This window comes from Parus major, chromosome 20, assembly GCF_001522545.3.
Source record: "Parus major isolate Abel chromosome 20, Parus_major1.1, whole genome shotgun sequence".
In the NCBI taxonomy this organism is placed as follows: Eukaryota; Metazoa; Chordata; class Aves; order Passeriformes; family Paridae; genus Parus; species Parus major.
In genome coordinates this window covers 7,169,500-7,191,785 of record NC_031788.1, presented here as the reverse complement: position 1 = coordinate 7,191,785, position 22,286 = coordinate 7,169,500, and the positions used below count along the sequence as shown (strand labels likewise).

General features: G+C 56.3%; 1 protein-coding gene across 2 annotated transcripts in view; it reads right to left on the bottom strand.

Annotated features, from left to right (window-relative positions):
• Positions 1-22,286, bottom strand: part of NOL4L (nucleolar protein 4 like) — a 58,700-nt gene continuing 36,414 nt past the window's right edge. Inside the window, exons 1-8 of one of the 2 annotated variants that reach the window (XM_015647817.3) lie at positions 22,139-22,268; positions 16,486-16,627; positions 5,043-5,314; positions 4,427-4,612; positions 4,156-4,347; positions 3,951-4,073; positions 3,467-3,668; positions 1-671 (exon numbers count right to left, since the gene is read on the bottom strand). In XM_015647817.3, the coding sequence (XP_015503303.1) occupies positions 472-671; positions 3,467-3,668; positions 3,951-4,073; positions 4,156-4,347; positions 4,427-4,612; positions 5,043-5,314; positions 16,486-16,594 (1,284 nt within the window). In that variant the 5' untranslated portion in view covers positions 16,595-16,627; positions 22,139-22,268 and the 3' untranslated portion in view covers positions 1-471. Of the gene's footprint in view, positions 672-3,466; positions 3,669-3,950; positions 4,074-4,155; positions 4,348-4,426; positions 4,613-5,042; positions 5,315-16,485; positions 16,628-22,138; positions 22,269-22,286 lie in introns of those variants that run through there. The other variant, XM_015647816.3, reaches the window with a different exon arrangement.

Here is a 22,286-nt window from a genome sequence, read left to right as displayed (position 1 = left end):
TGTACAAACTCAAAAGAATCCATTTTCAGAAAAATAAATTACTAAGGGGAGAGGAGGGTCCATTTCTCAATAAATATGTGATTCAGCTCACCTAAGACTTGGAAATTATCCAGGGATGGGAATCTAACATTTGGGTCCACAAAGGTTATTCTAAATACATCTGCAGCCCCAAACCTCCCCAGGCTCCCTTCTGCCCTTCAGAGTCCCACATCCTTCCAAGCTGCAGGGTTGGCTTCTGGTCGGTCGGAGGCACGGGTGTTGGTACGGTTCCAAAACATGTCCTTGTGCCTGAAGTCCCAGGTGCTTGGAGTGTAAAAGAAAACAGGTCTTTTGGATCCCACCTTCTAAAACTACATGTGCCCACCGCGTGGCGGGAGGACGATGGTGGTCCTGAGCAGGACACCGCCGGGAGCCTCCTTCTAGCAGGTATAAATTGTCTTGTTGACCGAGGAGCGATGCAGACACGGGGAGTCAGTTCTGCTGTAAAATGAGGTTTTCCAGTTCGTCTGCAGAGCGGAGCAGGAATGCCGCCGACTCCCGGTATCCGGCGATGAGCTGCCGCACGGCGCTGATCTCCGTGGGGCTGAGCTGGGCTGCCTGCATGCCCCGGCTGGTGCTGTTGGAGGGGGCTGTGCTGGAGGCCCCACCTTTCATGCTGAGATCGGTTGGACCTGCCAAGGGAAAGTGAGAGGGAAGCTCGGGCATAGCAACCTTTCCCATGCTCATCCTGTTGTGATTCCAGACCTTTGCAGCACTTGAAAGGTCCCCACGGTGCCCCAGATAATGTGAGGAGCGCCTGCTCCCACAGACACCAGAGCAGCCACTCACTGCCTCTGCAACAGGAATGCAGGTTCAGAGGAGACCACAGAGATGTTCCAAAGGCTGGAGCACCTCTGGCAGGGGAACAGGCTGAGGGAATTGGGGCTATTCAGCCTGGTGAAGAGAAGGCTCCAGGGAAACCTCAGAGCTCATTCCAGTGCCTAAAGGGGCTCCAAGAGAGCTGCAGAGGTACTTTGGACAAGTGTGTGGAGTGACAGTAAAAGGGGCAACAACTTCACCCTCAGAGAAGGCAGGCTTATATGGGATATTGGGAAAAAATTCTTTCCTGTGAGGGTGGTGAGGCCCTGGCACAGGCTGCCCAGAGAAGCTGTGGCTGCCCCATCCCGGGAAGTGTTCAAGGCCAGGTCGGATGGGGCTTGGAGCAACCCTCTCTACCCTGCCTGTGGCAGGGGATTGAAGTCAACTTAAGGCTTTTTCCAAACAAACAATTCTGAGATTCTATAAAGGTGTCTCAGAGCCAACATGACAAAAATCCCATCCTGCAGCCTGGCCCACAGCTCTGTGCAGAGAGGGTCTGCTGGGAGGTAAGCCAGCTCCTGTTGGCACCTGCACCATCAATATTGCCTTCCAGGTTCTGGTTTTCCCTCTGCATATGGGGAGTAAAATCTCATATGGACTGTGCTTCCCTGGTTTATCTTGACAAGTGACCCCAGCAGGTAAAGGTAGGGGAAAAAGTGGACTTAGCTTCATGTTGGACTAAGCAAGAGAAGCAAAACAAAGAGCAAGAAACACACTATCAATTGGAAATGAGAAATTCCAAGAGATGTACTAGAGATGTGATAGTCAGGGAGAGGAGGCTGGCGAGGCTGCAGCCTGGAGGGAAGGAGAGAATACACTGAACTAATCCCTGGGCTGTGAGCTGAAGTGCCACAGGCGGCTGGAGCTGTTGGTGATGCTGGAGGAAGGCTTTGGGATGGCTGCTCCTGCTGGGTGGCCTGACACAGCCATGGGACACCATGGACACAGCAAGGACTGGGTGCTGTGGCTGTTTGCAAACTGGGATGGGAGAGTTCAGCTGCCCCCAAGTCCAGGTGGGTGCCACTGGTGATGGCGGCAGGGAGGGGAGCTCATCGCCCTGGGTGGAATGGAAAGCATTCAAGGAAAGCAATGCTGGAGCTGCGGGAGGAGCAGCATCAGCAGAAGTGTTCCATGCCAAGAGAACCAGAGCTTCAAAGCGGGGGAGGAGGAGGAGAAGGAGGAGGAGGAGGAGAAGGAGGAGGCTCTCATGCGAAAGCAATTTCACTGGACAGAAAAGGCAGCAGTAAACTGAGCCTGTTTCCCGGCTCACCAAGGGGGAAGGAGCTGGGAGCAGGGATGTGGGCTTGAGCAAGAACTGCCTGAGGTGGGGGATGGAGGGTGAAGACACTTCTGGGCAGCAAAGCCCTGTGGGGCCTCTGCTCAGAGGGAGGAGAAGATGCAGCTCCTTGCAGAGTGCTCTTCCCTCTGAAGGACTGGGCAAGAGCTTGCAAAAAACACAACTGCAAAACAGAGGTTTAAAAATCCTCTAGAAAGAAAGGAGAGGTGCTGCTGGGTGCTGCACCCTGGGCCTGTTTGCTGCTCCTGGGACTGCTCAAGAACCTTTGTGCACATTCACTGTCTGACATGGAAGAGCCAAAGGAGGGTGCCCAGCAGTGGGGGACCGGGTGCCTGTGCTGTTCTGGGGAGGAACCATTGCTGTGAGGATTAGGTCTCAGCAGCTGGAGGCCAGGACAGGATCTTTATTCAGGGTTAAGAAGCATTAGGAAGGGATGATAAGAGTTAATCCCAGACAGGCATCTCTCAGGCCTCCGGAAATCACATCCTTCCAAATCCTGGCTCCCGTCGGGGTGGGTTGGGGCAGGAGCCCAGAGCACACCAGGACAGGCAATGGTAACCCAGGGATTGCAGAAGGACTGGACAAGGACTGGCAAGGGATCCAGCCCCTCCTGCCACCACTGCTGCAGGACAGAGGCAGAGGGAACACTTAGTCTCATCCAATACCTCTCACTCCAGGTGTGGGCGAGTCACCAGCTTGGAGCCCTCCTGTGTGCCCTGCTTCTGCCCAGGATAGTCTGCTCTGTTCATTTGCTCCTAATCTCAAGTTCTGCCTATGCTCTCCTTCAGCCTTCCTGCCCTGCAGCATCAGTCCTGTTTTCTCAACTGTTCCCAGGCAGTCCCCAGCCCCTCAGAGCCCTCCTGAGCTGTGGCTGTGCCCCCCACCTTGTCCCCATCTCCGAGAGCGGAACAGCTCATACCAGCAGGAGATCAGAGCAGTGATAGGTGCCGCCCCTGTTAATAATTAACAGAGAATCTGGTACAGATTCTCCTTTTTTTTTACATGACACTCCTTCCCTCCACCAGTGCCACCCAAACCGTCCTTCCAAGAGCAGTTCAACAATTAACCAACCACCTGCTGATGACATCAGCAGAGCTGCCAGACAGAAGGGACAAGAGGAGATTTTGGAGCAGCTCTGTGCAGCAGTGGGAGAGGTGCTGCCATGACTGGGTTCTGTGGAAGCTGTGGGAGCAGCCCCTGCCTCTCCTCCAGCAACCAGCCCAACCCCACAGCAGGGGATGCCAGGAGCCCCTGGTGCACTGCCCAGGCATGGGGCAGAGGTGGGCTCCTCGTGCTGGCACAGCCACTTACCATTACTGTGGTTGCCCGTCTGGAGGGATGCGGGGGGCTGCAGGCTGCCCCCCAGGGACCCATAGCCACGGTAGCTGTAGTTCAGGCTTCCATTGATGTAGACCGGGTCTTGGGAGTAAGATGAAGCTGGCAGTGAGTAGGAGGAGTGGGTGATGGCTGTGGAGTCTCTGGAGTGCTGCTTGTCTAGGGCGATCGGTTCATCCTGCACAGGGGAAACACAGACCTGCTCCAGCAAGGAGCTTGGCTGGCCTCTGTGGCCAGCAGGAGGGACAGTGCAGCGTGTCCTGCAGGGTGTCCTGCAGGGTGTCCTGCAGCTGCAGTGTGGCCAACCCAAACCAGCATTCCCATCTCCATTGGCCTGAGTCTCAGGACACACCATGGGGTTCTGTTCTGCAGCCCCTCAGACTTTCAGAAAGACTTCTGACCCCCCTATAGGACACTGCCAGTTCTGTTCCTCGCCCACCCCCAGCTGCCAGCACCATACCTGTGAGGTCTGGTAGATCTCCAGCCGCATCCTCTTGGCTGCTTTCCGCGTTTCACTCTCGCAGGCAGCGGCCAGGATGTTCTCTGCCATGGCTGAGGTTAGGTGAGGTGGCGTGGGCCTGGTCTGCAGGAACACAAGCAGAGAGAATGCTCAGTGCTGCCCTGGGCACTGGGACAAGGGGCAGGGCGCTGGGGTGGCCACTCACCATCTCCATCCCGTTCTTCTTCATGCGACGGCAGGACTTGAGGTAGGTGCGGATGCGCTTGCGTGCCCGCTCCTGGAACTCGGGGAACTGCCGGCTGCAGGACTCAATGATGGCCTGAATCTTCTCCTTGGGCTGCTTGGAGATGGGAACCATCCGGTCCAGGTTCTCATCCACAAAAAGGCGCACGAACATCTGCAAATGAGAAGACAGTTGGTGGGAACCCCGAGACAGAAGGCAGGTGGGCTCGCCCTCCCTGTGGAGCTCTCCTTACATTGAAGGCCTTTAGCCTCTCTGGGTCCATTCCCTCTGAGTCATTGATCTTATCATTGTCTTCATGGTCGTCGTGGTCATCATCATCTTCATCAGCTGTGGGGGCCCTGCCGACAGTCAGGTCCTCGGGGCAGCCGCTCACCTCCGTCTTGATAGAGTCATAGCTGCCAGAGCTGTATGGGGGGGACTGAGAGGAGACAGGGGTTACCACCAGCAGCTCTCACCTCATGCACCTGCCCTTTCTCCTTGTCTCACTATGTCTGTCCCCTCTCCCAAAGGCACCCATGCAACCCAGGGAGATGAACCCATGGCCAGGCACCTCTGTGTCACCTCCTGACTGTTTTGGGCAGGGGGGAGCATGGTGGCCTCAGCAAGCCTGTGATAACCTGGTGGCCTAATGGCAGCTCTGGCTGGTGGGGGTCACAGCTCTGCCTGATCCTGCAGGAAACACTGCCTGACCCAGCATGAATGGGCTCCTCCTCACATGGTGGCTGTGGTGCAGCTGGTCAGGGGTGAGGTGAGCCCTCTGCAGTGCCCAGCAGAGGGCTCACCCCTGCTCTGGGGCAGCAGGGGTGTGGGGTATGTCCCTGGCTCTCCCACACCATCCCAGGCCATACCTCTGCTGTGGTCTTCACCCCGTACTTGACCCTGCTGCGCAGCCCGTCGGCACTGCAGCTGTCAGACTGGTAGGAAGGGGTGATGTGGGCAGGTGTGAGCTTGTCGCAGAGGTTGATGGGCTGGTCGTCAGCAGAGGCGGTGAAGTCCATGGGGGCTGCGGTGCCATTGCCGTTCATTTCGGGGAAGGCGCTGTCGCCCTGAGTGCTGCTGGAGGTGGAGGGGTTCAGGGTGGAGGAGCCATTCCCACTGCAGCTCTCTGATGAGGAGTCATCTGCAAGGAAGGATGTGTAGTCACTCCCTTGGCACCCTAGGACCACCCTCCCGAAGCTGCTCTGGGCTCACTTGCTGGCTGAGTTGCCACTGGGAGCCAGGCTGGCACTGCTGCACTTTGGGCCCTGGGATGCAGCAGTTGGAAGTACTGCTGGTGTGTAAGCCTGCAAGGCCATTGTCACAGGGATCCACTCCCTCATCCCTCAAAGCACACCAGGTGCTGCTGTGCCCCATGCCCGAGCCACCCATTCCTCTGCAGGTGACAGTCCCCACGCCTCCGCCCTCGGCCATGGTGCTTGGGCTTGAATAAGAACTTTGGAATTTGGTCCTTTTCGGTTTCTGTTTGCATTGCAGGGAGGAGAAAGGGGCACTGCCTCTCCCTGCCAGGTCCCCTGCATCCTCCTGGCCCAGTTTGGGGCTTGGTGTGGTGGGAAGTGAGAAGTTCCAGCAGTGGTTAAGGGACATACACCTCTGCAGAGCGCTGGGCCATGGGGATGACACATGATGGGCTCACTGGGGTGGGAAAACCCTGAATCCATGGTGCCTGGAAGTAGCATTAGGAGCTCTGCTCACAGCTGGCACACTACCCAGCAAGGCTCCTCCTTGGCATGCTGCTGCAGGGAGGGGACAGGAGCTGCACGATGTCCTTCCTGTCTCACTCAAAGCCCAAGTGACCTACACTCTACATGGACTAACCCTAACTCCCGTTCCCAGTTTCCACACACCCTAGAGCCATCCCCACAGCACATGCAAGGCCTTTTCCCCACCACACAAACAGGTCAGGGCCCTGGCAATGCCAGTGCCACACACACAGTGCACAGATCTTGGCTACATTCACACCCCATGCCCTGGCACCATCCCCCTGCCTGTGCCAGCTCCCACCATGGCGGCTCCCAAAGAACAGCCCAGCAGTGGCAGAGAGCCCGGCACTGCCTGCACCCACCCTTCCTGCACCTGGCCAGGGAGCCCAGCCCTGGGGCCAGGCACGACATTTCAAACTGCTCAGCCCGTTCCCTTCCCTCCCCCTCGCCGCAGTAAATCCTTTATTTCATTAGGTGCCTCCGCGAGAGGGAAAGGGCGAAGCACGTGGGAGCCGCTTCCTGCGCCAGCGTGCGCCGGGCGGTGAACAAAGAAGCTGTCGGCAGCGACGAGCAGATGGCCGTCCCTGCGCCTGGCCTGGCCACCGTGGGACAATGGGCTGGGGCTGTGGGGCGGCTGCAGCCCCGTGCCGATGGCTCCTGGCACATGGGCGCCAGGTCCAAAGGTGTGCAGGCTCAGGGTGGCAGGATGGTGCCCAGCTGCTGCCATCCACCCTCCTCCTCCCCCTGCCAGCACCTGCGGGAAACTTTCCTGCCAGGCTGGGCAAGTGCTGTGGTGACCCTGCGGTGGCCCAGGACTTTGTATCCCTTAAAATAAACACACTTGAGGACACTCGGGCATCCAAGCCGACTGTGGGGCCGGCCGGGGCTGCCGCCGCGTGTCCCCAGTCACCCCGCCACGGGCGGCAGCGCTCGCTGCCCAGCCTCGCGCCTGCGCCAAGGCAGCTCCTGGCCCCACGAGCCCCTAAATTAAAAGGTCCCTACTGGAGCTCCCTGCTCAGCAGAGCTCCCTCCCCCTCCTTTCCCTTGTGCTGATCCACTTATTCGTCTGAGCGATGACCAGAGCTGACCTAATCCCCGGGGTGGTGTTTATGTGCCGGGTGCTCTGGGCCGGTGGCAGGCGTCACCCGCCCCACCACGGGCTGGGTCCTGCCAAAAGCCCTTGGTCCCAGCTCTCCGTGCCAGGGAGTGCGGGGCTCCAGAGGGGCTCAGCAGCCAGCACTTATCCAGGGGCACCCTCCCAAGCCACCTCCCCAAAAGGAGCTCCGGTCTCCTGTCCCAGTGTTTGCAATGCTGGCGCTGCAGTGGGCGGCTGCATCCCAGACCACGTCCACAGGTTCCTGCTGCATCTGGAGGGGCAGGATGTTGGGGGCATGGCCACATCCTGCCCCCACACCCCTCCTGGCCCAGGGCACTGGTCTGGTGCTGAGCTTCCCAGGGTTTTGCTGTTCCTCAGCATGGGTGCAGGAGCAATGCTGGCTTGGCTGTGGCCCCAGCAGGAGCGGGCAGGTGGCCGGGGGCACAGAGGCCTCCCTGCCCAGGATGGCGGCTGTCCCTCCCCCAGCACTGTTCTCTGCGCCAGGGGAGATGGGGCTCCCAGAGGGAGGCTCCAGTCTCATCCAGCGATGCCTCTCGGAAGGATTAAGGAGAATTATTCCCATGCACGGAGGCACGAGCTGTAGGCCAGGCCCTGCCATCGGCCCGGGCACAGCCACAGCAACAGCGCTGGGCCAATCGGCGCCGTGGCCAGGATGATGGTGGGGACCTCCTCCCTCAGCTCCTTGGCAGCCCCTGGCATGGCTGCTTGCACCAGCAGGGCTAGGAGCCCCCCACGGCACAAAATCCCTGCCAGGCAAGGGCACCAAGAGAGGCGTCACCTGGGAGAAGAATGTGCAGGTGCCCTGAGCATCCCCAACCTATCCCAGACATCTGTAATCTGCCTTGAGTACCCCCACTCCACCCTGGGCATCCCACTCTGCCCTTGCCCATCCACCTCCAGCCTCCTCACAGCCCCCAGCTCTGGCCCCCCATTCCTGTAGGCAGTGACAGTCCTGCGCTGGCTGCTGACACCAGACAGGATCCTGGGGGTGACACCTGGACCGCCCCAATTCCTCCACGTCTCAGGTTTTCTTTTGTGTCACACAAAACACACAGCAGCAGCTGCATGTCAGGTTTCCACCCGATGCTGCTGCATTTACGAACCCTGGGTTAGCTACAGGAAAAAGATATTACAAACAAAGAGGGAGATGTCTCTAGGAACCTGCCAGGTGGGATAAGGAAATTAAATGAGAATCTAATATCAGTGCCCAGCACCTACAAAAACAACAATTTAGTTTACACAAGGACAGATGTACATAAATAATGATGTTTTTAAACCCATGAGCTACAGATATTTTCTTATTTCTGCATTTTTACACGTTATGCTGTCCCATGAGCTCCACATACAAAGTGGTGGGTTAATCTCAGTACCGTGAGAAGAGAAATGACCACTGATTCAAACTGCTGGATCCTTTGGTCTGAGTGGAAATGGCCTCAGCCAGCTTGAAAATGCAGATGAGCTCAGGAGGGAGCTGCAGTTTCCTTGTTGGGATGGATAGGACAGGGATGGGGATGAGGCTGCTCCCTGGGCAGTTTTACTGGGGTATCTCCAGCTCCCAACCATTCTTGAGCATCCCACAGCAAAGTGGGACATGGGGGAGCGGGAGCAGGAGCGCTCCTGCCTTGGGTGCTGGGACCAGATTTAGGCTCCAGCGTTGCTTTGGCAGCTGTGTCAGGACTCTGAGCAGTGGTGGGGCTGTGTCAATTACACTCCATTCTGGCAAAAACCACCAAGCTCCAGAGCCTGGAGAAGTTTTCCACATCTCCCAGCAGTGCCCAAAGCACATGTCAGGAGCAAAGCTCCAGCAGCAGCAGGCGAGCAAGGCCAGGCTGTGCAGCCATGAATATATTCATTATCAACCAGCACGAGCCTGGTGAGCTCCCTGCTCACGGCTGGAGCTTGGCTGCACGAGGAGCCCCTCTAATGAGGATAATTGGGAGCCCCCCTGCTCCACCCCCGTGCCCTAATTGAAGCAGATGGAACTGCAAAAACAATGTCACTTCTAACCGGTTTGATCTTTCGGTTGGAAAACGGGACTATTTCGTTCTCCTGTTTAATCCCCTCGAGCTGGGGCTCCTTGGGCTGCACAGAGGTGGAGCAGACGCTGGCACTGTGAGGGAGACACTGGTGAGGTTGGAGAGCCCAAGAGAGGCAGCAGGCCCCGAGGTCCATGCAGTGCTGCCCTCTTTGGCCCCTCTGCAGAGGCCAGACCATGACAAGACACGTGGTGAGGCTGGTGAGGTGGCTGTGTGGGAGCAGCCTTGTGCCTGTGCTGCAGCCCCGGCATCGCCCCGGCATCAGCCCAGGAGAGCAAGAAGCAAAATGGCTTCTTGGGCCGCGGTGCTGGGGGAGGAGGGGATCAGTCACTTATTAAATGAATTAATCAGGGCTCAGCGTTTTCATTTTGAAGAGGCTGCTGGATTATCCTTGATTTCTGTGGCGCTGGATTTGAGGAGATCAGGAGGGGAAGGGGCGATTTCCAACACCTGCTCCCTGGGAGATTTTACGGCGGGGAAGTGGTTGGGTTTAACGTCTCTGCCGGCGCAGGCCACCGCACCACTCTCCAGAGCAGAGTTAAAGATGAATGGGGCAAATTGTTCCTCCTCCTGTCACATCTCCAGAGCGGAGACAAAACCTCTTTTGACTCAGGAAACAATGAGCTTATGTAAGAGCCAGCGGCCCACGGAAACCTCGCCGCAGCCCCGCACCATGCAGTGGGCCAGGGTCCACCCGGCTCTGCCCACATCCCGCTGCCATGGGACTCCTGGCCGGCCTTGGGGCAGCCCTCCCTCAGCTGCTGCCCACCGGCCTGGGCAGTTGTGGGTGTCACAGCCATGCGATGTCCCACCAGTGACCTTTGGTGCCCCATGGGCCGTCATGGGTCCACCAACCATTGTCCTGCCTGCTTTGACTCCATGGGTGATGGCAGTGGTTCTGCCACACCTGAGTTCCTGTAGCTCGTGGGTGGGTCTGTCCCATTTCCAGCCTGCTGTGGCACCGGAAAAGGATGGAGCTGCACACCCAGCCTGGGAGTGGCTGTCAGGAGGGCACAGAGCATCCCACTGCCGCCTGCCTGGAACAACAGCCAGGAAGATGAAAAGTGCCATAAATTATTCACTTACAAAAGAGACGAGAAGGGGGAAAGAGGGGAGGAGGAAAGCCTTCGAGGAAGGGATACTTAATACAAATTAGAGACACTATGTGGGAATGGGGGCCCCGTGGGGGGGCCATTACTGGGTGTTAGAGCCACACTCATTAGGGGCAAGGGACCAGCACCGCAGGGATCCTGCACCCACTACTGGGTGGTGAGTGGCAAGAGGCCCTGGTCCTGCACCGCTCACGCAGTCAGAGCACGGAGCCCATTTTCTCCAGGTCCTGCCCAGCGTTTGCCTCCAAGATGCACAAAAAAGAAAAAAAGCAAAGTGGCTGTGGGCCGCAGTGCACTGGGGCTGGCCAGGTTCCAGTTAAGACGCTCTATTTCCTGTCTTCCTTCGCTAACGCAAACCTCGTTATGTCCCAGACAAAGTGTCCACCCTCCACACTCCCTCCCTGGGTCCCTGCCTCGACCAGAGCCCTTGACGAGCCAGACATCTGGCACGGCCGGACACAATGCGCGTCTGCAGGGAGAGCTTGGCCGGACAAGGCAGCGCTGTGCGGCCGCCTCCCTGTCCCCTGCCATGAAAGGTGTCCCCCAGTGCCGTCTCCCCCCGGCTCCACTGCCCAGCCCGAGGGAGCAGCTCCCTCCGGCACCGGGATCTCACCGCGCCAGCCCCGTGCTGGACATTTTCCCATGCACCAAAGCTCATCAGCTCCCGCTGCACAGAGCAGCCTTGTCACAAACACTCTCTGTCCCTCTGTTTTCCCTTCTCCTCCCAAACACTGTCCTTTCCCTCCCACTGCTGCTCCTCCAGCCACCTTGCAGCTTAAGGAATGCTCAAGCCAGGAGCTGGCCCTTACTCACACTGAGGAAGGAGGTGGCACAGACCAAGCCTCTCCTTGTGCCACTGCTGTTGGCAGCCACCCGGATCCTGCTGCAGGGAGGGGACATGCCTTGGCCCCATGCTGCCTGGGCACTGCCTCTCCCCATGCCAAACAAACGGGTTTGGTGGGTTTGGGCTGGATTCATGCTGAACCTCCAACACAGACTTACCACCAGAGAGACCCTGCTGTGCACCTCCAATCCTTTAAGGACTGTCCTTTAGCACTGTGGGGCTCACCCTGCTGTCCCCACTCACCCCTCTGGCTGGGGGTACTCAGTTTTGGGTGGAAGGGAGGGGCACAGTGGTGCTAGCTGTCTATAGCCTGGTGATCCTCTCTGTTCCAGATTAAGGAAGAGACCCCCAAAATTCTGCTCTGTGCACCAGCAGGGTGAACTGACTGACTCGGCAGCAACTGCACCAGACACAAGAGAGCTGGAGCCGAGCTCAATGTACCAGGCTGGGAAAACCACCACAGCCTCACAATGTCCCTGCTGCACTCCCTGGCAGCAGGGAAGGACAACTTTCAAAGGACACCGAAAGGAGGGTGTTTATCACAGGCCAGGGCCTTTGCTCGGGAGGAGCAGATGTGCCCCTGAAGAGGTGACAGGAATGGAGTCACCAGCCCAGACCGCTCAGGCGAGGCAGGGACACGTCTGTCGACTCCTGCTGTGGAGCCAGCACGACATGGGGACACCCTGGAGAAAGAGGAAATATATCCCTAATGAAAATGAAATAAGGTTGTGTCTAGCTGTAGTAAGGCCTGGCTGCTGGTCCTAGTCTTGTTTAAAGATAAGGCTTTATGGGGGCCAAAATTCAACTCTGGTGCAAGAAACCCTGGAAACCCTGGGAAGTGGGAATTTTACAACCTGGGCTAAGCAAGTGTCTTGGGGCTCACAGGCCATCTCCTGCACGAGCCAGCTGCCCATGGTCTGCTGGGCTCTGGCTTACAGAGGGTGTTTGTATTCACCTGGAGCAGGGCTAGGCTGGCTGAAGAAAGCCCTGGGAGCTGTGTGACACCCAATGCTGCAGCAATGACCCTGTGAGGTGGGCACCACTGCCCAAGAGTCAGGTGTCAGCTGTCAGAAGTGCAGCTGTGGAGTGGGACATGGCTTGGGGATGGAGCCTGGCTTTTGATCAGCACATGGCAAGAGGCTGCTCCTCCCCTGAAAGCTCTGCTAGACTGGTGGTTCAGGGCAGATGGTGATGAGCAGCACATCGTGGGCATCTCATCAAGTGCCAGCAGTGTGACCCAGAGCTGTGGGATATGTGCCATACCAGCGGACAGACTGCAGTGCTTGGGACAGCTCTATGCCATCCCTGACATCCCAGGGCAAGGTTTCCAGAGGAGTGACACGCCTTACAAGCGTCTGGGACTTGGAATCCGGAAATAATGCTTGCCCACATGTCCTTGAGGTCCCTCCTTGTACCACTACTGAGGAATGTCCCCCACACCCAGAAGCCTCCCCAACCGGCTGCCTCAAGGGATGCCCCCAAGAATTGTGTGCCTTCACAGTTAAGTAGGTTAAGAAAGTCCTTTCTCCAAGGTCTGGATTAGCCACTGCTGCTCCGGGCAGAACAGACTCAGCTGCCAGTCAAGTGAGGACGGCACGTGGGGATCTCAGCAGAAAGGGATCAGTCCAACATGGTGCCATGAAGCAAACCCATGTCCCTCACACAGAGTAAGCACACCACACACCCAGGAGTTTTCCTTGCTCTTCAAAAGAGGCTGAGGAGCAGCAAGCCCTGCCCATGGGGCTGAGTGCTGCTCCTGGGCAGTGGAGCAGGATGTGTACAGCCAGGGACAAGGCAAGGTGCATCCTGTTAGTTGGCAAGACAGAGGCTCTTCTGCAGGAGTTCAAGCACTTTGCCATGTCACACACTGAGGTTTGGGGTCTGACTCCTGCTTTACTTTCAAGGGCGCTGTACTCACCAGAAAGTCACAGCAGGCCTGAGGTGGAATACCCAGCACCCCTCTGGTGGGATACCCCGCTCAACTCCACACACCAAACCAAACTGAGAGATTTGTAGCATGGTGCTCACCTGCAGAAGCAGACAGGCTCTGAAGGTGGACAGAGCCCAGCTCAAACTGCCACAACAACACAACGCCAGGGCCTGGGCCCTGCTCTCAGCTGGGACTGGGCATGGGATGCCTTCAGGAATGGAGATAGGCCCAGACAGCGGGACAGCACAGCACTCGGGGTCCCTTTGCTCCCAGTGTGCGCTGGCTCCCACAGATGTGTCCCTCCAGGATGTCCGGCACAATAGCTCCGCTTCAGCAGCGGAGTTTGTGTTGATGTTGCTGTTGCTTTGGGCAGCCAGCGGCTTCCTGCGGGCACGTACGCTGTGAGCAACATCCGACTGGGAAGGGATGTTGCTGGGAGCTTCATGTTTTCCGTGCTGGGGCCCGCAGGATGAGTAACAAAGGAAAATGGAAGGAGCGAGTGTGCGTTCAGTGTCACTGCTCAGGGCTGGCTGGTGTGTCCTAGGCCCCACTGTGTGCCCACTGAGCCAGCAGGAACCCCCACTCTCCTGACAGTGCCTGCTCTGTCCATGACCCAGCCAAATCTTTAGGTGTGTCTTGCTCTCCCTGCAGTTCCAGGGCTGACACCAGCTGCTGCATGGCTGTATTGGGCACCAGGACAAAAGCCTCTGATGATTTAGCAGGTACCTGTTTATCAAAGCATGGGATGACAATTCCCTGCTCTCCCGCCTCTCTGGGTTTCAACAACTCTATGCCACAGAAGAACACTTGCCCCTCTCAGGCCTTGAAAAGACCTGGAGCTGGTGCTTTGGTCCTTTAAAACAAGACTTTTTTAACAAGCGTGTCAGACGATACTGCTCTCCTACTAGGCAACTCTTCATTAAAACTTTATACTTTAGCAAGCCTTTCACTGAAGACACACTCCAAGCATCACACCTGTCAAACAGCAGCAGGCAGGACCAATTTAGTAACTCAAAAGGTTTTCCTGAAGGCAGAGAGTATCCAGTCCTGAACAAGCTCCCAGCTGAAGGACGTAGTGTGCAACCAGATCCCTCTGCAGTGCCAGGATGCCCGGAGCTGAGCCCAGCCTGGCTGCAGGGGATATGTGGGGCTCACTTTAGCACTGGCTGGAGCTCTGCAGGGCACAGGGGACAAATGAGCACAGGAGATGTGGACAAACTTCCAGCTTGGGAGTATTTGGGCTGCCCCAGTACAGGCACACTGCACCAGCAGCTTGGCCAACTGGGCTCCAAGGAGGCTCCACAGCTTATGTGGGCTGGTTACTCACAATTTTTTCACAGCCTTAGCAAGCTTGTGTGAACCTGGAAAACACATTTTTTTCCAAAAAAAAAAGAAGCACTTTCATAGGTTGAGAGAAGAGGAAACTGAAGAGTGGTCGACACCGATAGATTCCCTTCCCCAGAGCAGTAATCTGCTTTTCCTCTCTCAACATGTTCCTCTGCTCCATGCTCCTTCTCTGCTCCGTGCTCCTCCCATAACCCACTGCCCTCCTTGGTTACTCCATTGTTCTTCCTCCCTTCCCACTCTTGTGTGTGCTCCATTCCTGGGTGGGAGCATTGGTTTGGCAGAGGGACTGACTTGAGGCAGCATTAGTCTGTATTTAGAGCTCTGATACAGATCATGGGCATTCACCACAGGCACAAAACCTCAGTCCACAAAATGCTTCTGAAGTGTGACAGCCTGGTGAAAATTGCAATTCCTGTTTTTTTTGGTTTTTGTTTTTTTTTTGTATGGGTCTCATTTGTCACCCTGAGCTTGGCTTGCTTATCTTTTTGACACCATCACTTCTGATCTTCTAGACTTCACAAAGTCTACCCAGTTCAGCTGATGCTGACACCACGAACACTTGCATTCCTACGGGACTATTTCTGCTTTATTTCTCATCACTGAACCTTACAAAAGAAATTAAAGGAGCCAAGAAGAGCCCAAAGAGGACACCTGCTTCTGAAGGAAAACCACGGGGCATGAAAAATTGGAAGCAATTCCTAAGAGGGCACAGAGAGAGGGAGGATTTAGATTTAGTGAGAACATCTTGATTTGCCTAAATACGTGAGTCCCTTATTAGATTATTGTCCTTTTGAATAACAGTGCTCAGCAAAGAGATCAAAACTGTGTCATTCTAGATTGTAAATGAGACTTGGGAATTCAGTGGTGAGGGCTAAGTCCCATTGGGAGAATGGCAAAGTTCAAGGGGTACAGAGAGACCCAGTCAGGCCACAGGAATGAGAGGCTGGGCTTGTTGGGGTGGAGGCTGCAGCCTAGTCCTGAACAGCCAAGAGCCAAAAGCTTCTATGGGAGCAATCGTGTCACCACCAAACACTCTTCCTCTTGCCAAGACACAGCCCCCTGGGGCCCTTGGGCAAGCAGAAGTGCCTGTGTCCATCCCACCACCGGGATGCAGTGCCGTGCACTCAGGTTTCACATCCTCACCAAGGCTGCCTGGCTCCGGTGCAGGGGCTGGCTAGGGAAAACCAGCAGTTTCCCAAAACTGCAGATTTGCAATGGAAACTGAAACGCCACAAGTCACTGGACTGAAGAGAGCAGTGTCCCTGTGTCCCCTTCTGTCTCTACCATCCCTGCCACCGGCCACACCACCAGCTAAAAGCCACGCCAGGGAGACCTGCCAGCACAAAAGCTCTTTCTTTGCTTAGGGGTGGTTTTCCAGTCCCCTTTCTTAAAGCAGGATGCACCCAATCTCAGTTATTCCTCAGATTCCTCTGCTCCTTCCTGCACTCCCAGCAGCAGCCAGGCTGGGACAATGAGGGATTCAACCTCTTGAGCAGAAGCCGGTAACAGTCCAACCACCAAATCCTCCCAAGCATCACGGTAACGAACTCTGACCTGAACTCATACTTCTACCACTTATTTACTTGCTCTTTTATTTTTTTTTTTTTCTATTTTAAGCTTGCATGTTTCACAGACGCAACACACCACCTCTCTTCACAAAACTCTTCCTCCCACCCAGCCCATGTGTGCTGCTTTCAGCCCTTCCAACCGCCTGCCCTGAGGGAGGAGACACCCACGTTCACCCCACACAACATCGCTATGGCTGCTGCAGATTATTCACAATTTCTTGCCTGGGGGATGCAAGACCTGTCAAAGGTGCAGCTTTCCAAACACAGAAACCTGTGACTGTGCTGCAAAGCCTTGGCACCCTCCCCGTGTTCAGAACCAAGAGTGCTCTCCTCATCACCTGGGAAGAGAACTTGGGGAAATAAGTCCTCCCCTTAGAAGGGGATTTAGTGACCTCTTTCTGGAGGAGCTGGGAGACAGCTCCAGGCAGAAGGACCATCAGCTCCAAGTTGGACAGGTCCCTGGCTGAGCAGGAACCCAGAGGCTAAATTGGAAGGACTAGAAGCCAGCTCTGAGCTGATATGAAATCCATCCCACAGGTGGGACACCTGATCAGAAAGGACTAGTTAATGTTTAATAAGTCACAAAAACATCCTGTGGCAGAGGCGTGGGGCTCTTCCCGCCTGCTGGGGCACTCACCATCCTCATGGCCGTGCAGGTTCTGCGGGCTGCGCATGCTCTCGTCCTGGCTGGGGCTCAGGCTGGAGTTCAGGTGCTGGTCAGCTGAGATCCATGTGGAGTCGTTCATATCAAAGTCCTCGCTGCTCACCGACGTCTCATCCTGGAGGCAAGCAGGAAAGGGTTAACTCATGGAGCTATTTCCTTTCCTTTTTTCTCTGGCTTTAACATCTCACCACTCTCCTTCCTAAAAACAATTGGGTGGGCAGCTCCTGTTCCCCGCCCTGAGAAGCCTTGCTGGCCCCTTGGGCTTCCCAAGGCCACTGCAAGCAGCCCTTCCCTGTGCAGGGCGAGGTGGCTGCCCCAGCGGGGACCAGGGCTCTGCTTCCTGCCTGAAGACTTGCCTGAGCAATGGCACTGTCTCTAATTGAGGACAATTAGAAAGAGCTCACATCCTGTAGGAGCGGATGGCTGAGCCCTGGAGTTTACCCTTTAATCTCCATCCACCCCAGCGTGCTCCTGGCGAGGCAGCGGCGTGGGGGAGCTGAGGACAGGCAAGAAATGGCTCCATAAAACAACTCGGACTTTTCTGAGATCAAATCATCTGCTACATGAGGAATCACCAGAGGACTGGCAGCAGCAGGAGCAGCTTCTGGGGCATATATGGACACAGGTATTGATCCCCACAGGTCTGCACTGCCTGATGCTGCAGAAGAGGCTCCTCCAGACCTCTCCAGAGGGATATTGCCTCTGTACCCTGATCAAAAATGACAGCACACACCTTGGGAAGGGGCTGGGGGAGTGAGGTCCCCAATGAGGCAAGGACACCCCACTCAGGCCAGGGACCCCAGCCAGCTGCCTGCTCCCCGATGATGGCATAGATGACATTCCTCTCTCCCACTTCTGCAGCTCAAAGGACATTTTCTCTCTCCCTCTCTCCCTTCTCACTAACCTTTACAGTACTTCGAGACACAGCCCTTGGATCGCTTCCAGTGCCGGAAAGGTCAGCCACAGGATTTCAAAACCATCATCATAAAGGCAGCACTGAGATCCTGAATGAGAGGAGGGGCTGCGGGACCTCCCCAGGCTGAACTCTCCCAACGCAAAGCTTGGGAGGAAGCAGATACGTGCTCCTGTATGGACACAGTCCTGCTGGTGATCCCTTTATCTGCCTTCCTCTCCCTGCTCCCCTCCCAAAGCCAGGGGCACAGACCGCCCTGGGGTGCAGGGGAACACCAAAAATGTTTCCAGAACCGCTTTCAACTCTGCTTTCCTTTGATTGAAACATTTCAAAGGCTTGTAAACCTCTCTGCTCTTATTTTTTTTACCCTCCCCCTGGTCCTGAGATAAAATACAATCCCCGCTCCCTTTCCGTGTAAGCAGTAATTGGCAGCACCCCTCCAACCTACGCCTGCTCCTCATAAAAACAGCCCTGTCTCACTGCCGCTGGCTGATAGTTTTTATTGTGAACAAACAAATGTCTTTAAAGACAGGTTTGTGCTTTTCCTCCCAGCTCTTCGTCCCTGCAGACACATCTGCTGGCTCAGGGCTCGTGCCGCCCCCAGCCCGCTCCCTCCTTGTGCCTCCCGGGGAGTTTCCTGGAATTTATGGCTTGTGAAACCCGGCATGCACCAAGGGACAGACTGATGGACAGATGGACAGGGCTCGGCAGCCCCATGCACGCCCCACACAGGGACACCCTGACCCCAGACCCACCAGGTGTCCCTGAGCAGCCCCCCTGTGCCCAGGTGGAGCTGAGGAGGAGGGCAGAAGGTAGGGACAGGTACAGTGTCCCTGGCTCAGCACAGCTCCACTGCCACACCAGCCACAAAGCAATCCTGCCTCTCCAGAAACTCCATCTTGTACGTACAGGAACAGAACTGCAAAGGTCTCCCTGTTGCAAACTATAAATAGTCTCTTTATTGTAAGCATTTGCAGGGAGGCAGCCACCCTAATATCTGGCCTTCTTCACAAGGCTTACTCAAGATTACTGTCAGGCTTAAGAGACAAATGCAAATGCCAAGGTCCTTGCTGCCCACAGTCTCTCACCTGTCCGGTGAGGAGGAGGAGCCCAGGGAGCGACCCACAATGTTTTCAGGTTGTTCAGGCTCAGCTGCAGAGGACATCCAGCCTCAGCACCCAAACCACAACCCAGGAGGCATCATGCTCTCCGTGCACTCACACATGGGGGAGAAGCAGTGACACGAAGGATGCCTCGCATGCACATGCGATATAAAGTGCTTTATAAATGTGTACAATTCTCTCGAGGTGCAATAACATTTGCCTATTATTAGAAATACTCTTGCTATCAAACCAGAAACTGATAAGCTATAAATGACTCAAGTTAAACAAGGCTGTCACACGTTCACCAGTCCAGAAAGTTACCCCCTGCTTTCCAGACAGAGCTTTCTGCTTTCCAGCACTAATACCCTTGGCCAAAATGCCAACAGGATGAACTTCCCGGCATCTCACAGCTCCCAGTGCACAGCCCACCCCAACAGAACACAAAGCCAAACGTGCAGGTGGCAGCAGGAGAACCCTTCCTGGCAGTGGGAACTGTGGAGAAAGCATCCGCTGCCTGCTGGGTCTGGGCAGCCACCCGGCTCTGCCCACACCACAGTGCCCCAAGAACTCTTCACACCTTTGTGTCTCTTTACTAAAGAAAGAGAAAAGCCCCAGCCTCAAGTGTGGCTCTGGCCATCCCCATCACTCCAGCTCTGGCATCCTGCACTAGCCCTTGGCTGCATTCCTCACTGCTTGTAGGGACACCAGAGGCCACCAGCAAACTCCCGCCTCAGGACACCCCTTGGAGACTGAAAGCTGAACACTGTGACCTCCAAGTGCTGCCCATGAACTGCTGGCACTGCCTCCTCATACCAGGGACAATCCCAGGGACAGGAGGCCCCAGCAGCAGCATCCAGAGCACCGGCTGCCCAGCCACAGCCCAGGAGCAGAGGGACAGCAGCACAGCACAAATCCAGCCTCAAAGCACAGGCCACCAGAGCAGGATCAAAACTTCTGGCTGGGTGGGAGCTCTGGATCTCCCTGGATGCCTGTAACCTGGCTGAAGGCTGAGCCTTGCAGTGGGCTCCCCATCCAGCCAAACAAGGAAGCGTTTCTCAACAGCAGCAACAGCCACGACTAGGAGCAATACGGTAAATCTAATCTACCCTTCCACCCTCTTTTGGCTTGCAAGTCAGGCAGCTCATTCTTTTTCCTCTCTGGGTTCTCAGGAGAATTCCCTCTGCTAATTTCTTCTTTCCTGTAAACAAACTTCAAATGAAACTTTCATTAGAAAACAGAATGCAATCCATTACCAGTGCCTGTCTCAGGACCTGCTGCCTTTTCCCCAGTTCCACACCACTCGTGGCACAGATGGAAGTGCCAGTGGCGCCCCAAGCAGCCAGCCCAGAGCCAAACCCTGAACCCCAGCACTGTTGCTGCCGCCCTCCTCCTTCCTGCCTTTCCCAGCTCTCCGGAGAGATCTCCTCACCCCGCAGTAAAGTCCCATCGCTTTGTTTCCAATGTTCAAGGGACTGAGCGATCAAGGGTCAGGCAGCAGAGCTCCTCTCTGCAAGGGGAAGTCGGATCCTGTGCTGCACTCATAGGGCACACCCAAACATTTGAGCAGGGCTCCCGGCACCACTCAGGGTTTGGAAAACAAAATCCTTGCTTCTCTCCTTATCTACAGTCCAACATTCACAGCTGCTCTACAGACATTCACAGCCAATATTTTCTACCCAGCAGAGGCAGACACTCACATGTGCAGAACTCACACTCCACATTTCTGTCCCACTTTCCATTCACGATCTTCAAGCGCTGTGCCTGCAAGCGTCCGCTGAGCTTCCCAACTTCACTGAGAGTTAGGAAACTACTCCTCGTATTATAAAGCTGGAAACCCCCGGTACTGACAGCCACCCTGGCTGGTCCAAGAACACAGCGAGTCGCTGGCAGACCCAGGAACCTAATCAAGCCCTCCGGACTGCAAGGCTGTAATTGCCAGACAATGTTTCTTCACCAAAGCTCTTCCTCCTGGAGAACAACCTCCCACAGCACGGGCTGGAGCAGGGCAGGGGGGGAAGCTACTCTTATAACCTCGTAAATATATGCAAGACTATCGGTAACCTGCTTATTTTACAGCCAGGCTCAGTTTCTTGGGGACTGCCTTGCTATCTCTCTCCAGTCATTTACATGCTGTGCCTCACGTTTAATATTCCAAGCTCCGAGTCTCAGGACGGTTTATTTTCTCTCTTTAAGTCCTTTTATTTTAAAGCATGTCCTTTCACGCCACAGCCTACTATCCCGATGGGATTTCCTTCCGCGGAGCAGGAACCAAGGCTGTGTGCCATGCAACCTCCCCAGCACACAGCCACGCTCAGCTTCCCACCAGAACCAGCCGTGTTTTTAGAATCAACAAAAGGCAACGCGTGACTGCCAGCCCCCAGAGCTGCTCCACTGCCACGCCGGTGCCGTGCACGACCTGCCCGGCACAGGCAGCCCCCAGACCTGCCAAACCTGGCCAGGGCAGAGCTCCTCGCACCGTGACCCCCGGCAGCGGCGCGCAGGGACGAGCTCGCAGGAAGGCAGCCTCATCTCCGTCTCAGCCACTGTTTAAACCCAGCCCTCTGAGCATGCCAAGAAGGTATTGAACCAGATTTGACCCTAACTTAACCAGTTCAGCGCAGAGAAAGGCTTGCTAATGGAAGATAAAACACTCCGGGTCAAAGATTGGTACTGCAGCCACAAATACTGTGGTGGTCATCGCTTCAAAGCACCGAGAAGCCTCACAGCACACGGGTGTACGCGGGCTGTGGCGGCGGTGAGCTGTGACTGCGCTGCCTACTCGTGTGTACAATTCTCACACCAAAGAGAACATCCCCGGCGCTCTTTGTCAGGTCATTTACGTCCTTATTTACCGCGATTTCTGTTGATTTCTACGGGACCCAGCAAAACCCGAGTAATTTCTTAGTTCCCGTAAATAGGCAAAACAGTTAATTTTAACGGCAAACGGCAAATGGAAGAGGAAGGGAAGCTCATCCCCTTCTCCCCCTCCCCCTTCTCTAAGAGCTCTTCTTCTGGGAACCCCCCGAGCATTCCCACAGCCCCGAGGCACGGGGAGCTTGCCAGGGCGGGGGGCGGCCCCGCAGCCCCTTCCCGGAGCCGCTGCCCCGTTCCTGCTGTTCAGCGGGGAGGTGCTGAACGCGGGGCAGGGGGGACCGGGCTGCACGACTCCCACCACCACCCTGGAGCCCCGCACCTGCCTCCCCCGCACCTGAACTTGCCCACAGGCGTTTGCTTTTCCATGCGAGGTGGGGACGGTGCCTGATAACCGCGCGGTGTGAAAGGGCACTTTGCTCTTCCCCCAGCACCGGGAAGCGAATGTCGGGGGGGGACGGACGCGGTTTCGGAGGCGGTGGCCAAGAAGAGCAGCGCTGTGGGCTGAGCGGCCGGGGGTCCCCGTGTCCCCACCCTCCCCGACGGCTACGGGACCGCGGTGGGACGCGGCTCCCACGCGTGTGTTCCCGCAGCAGCGAGGTGCGAAGCGCCGAGAGAGAGTCCCCGTCCCCGTCCTACCCCCGCCCGCAGGTAAATAGATACTCCCGCGATGGAGCCCTGCCCGCGCGTGTGCGGGGCTCAGCGTGCGGCGAGGATTGACACGTAAGTAGGGCTTTACCTCCAGGGAGGCGGCTATTTCCAGCACAATCCCCGCCCGGGGCCGGGGCTGGTGGTGATGGCAGCGAGGGGCCGGTGCCCGGGGATGGCCGGGGACGGAGCGCTCCCGCCGCCGCCTCCTCCCACTTTCTTCGGCGCTTTTGTGCTCT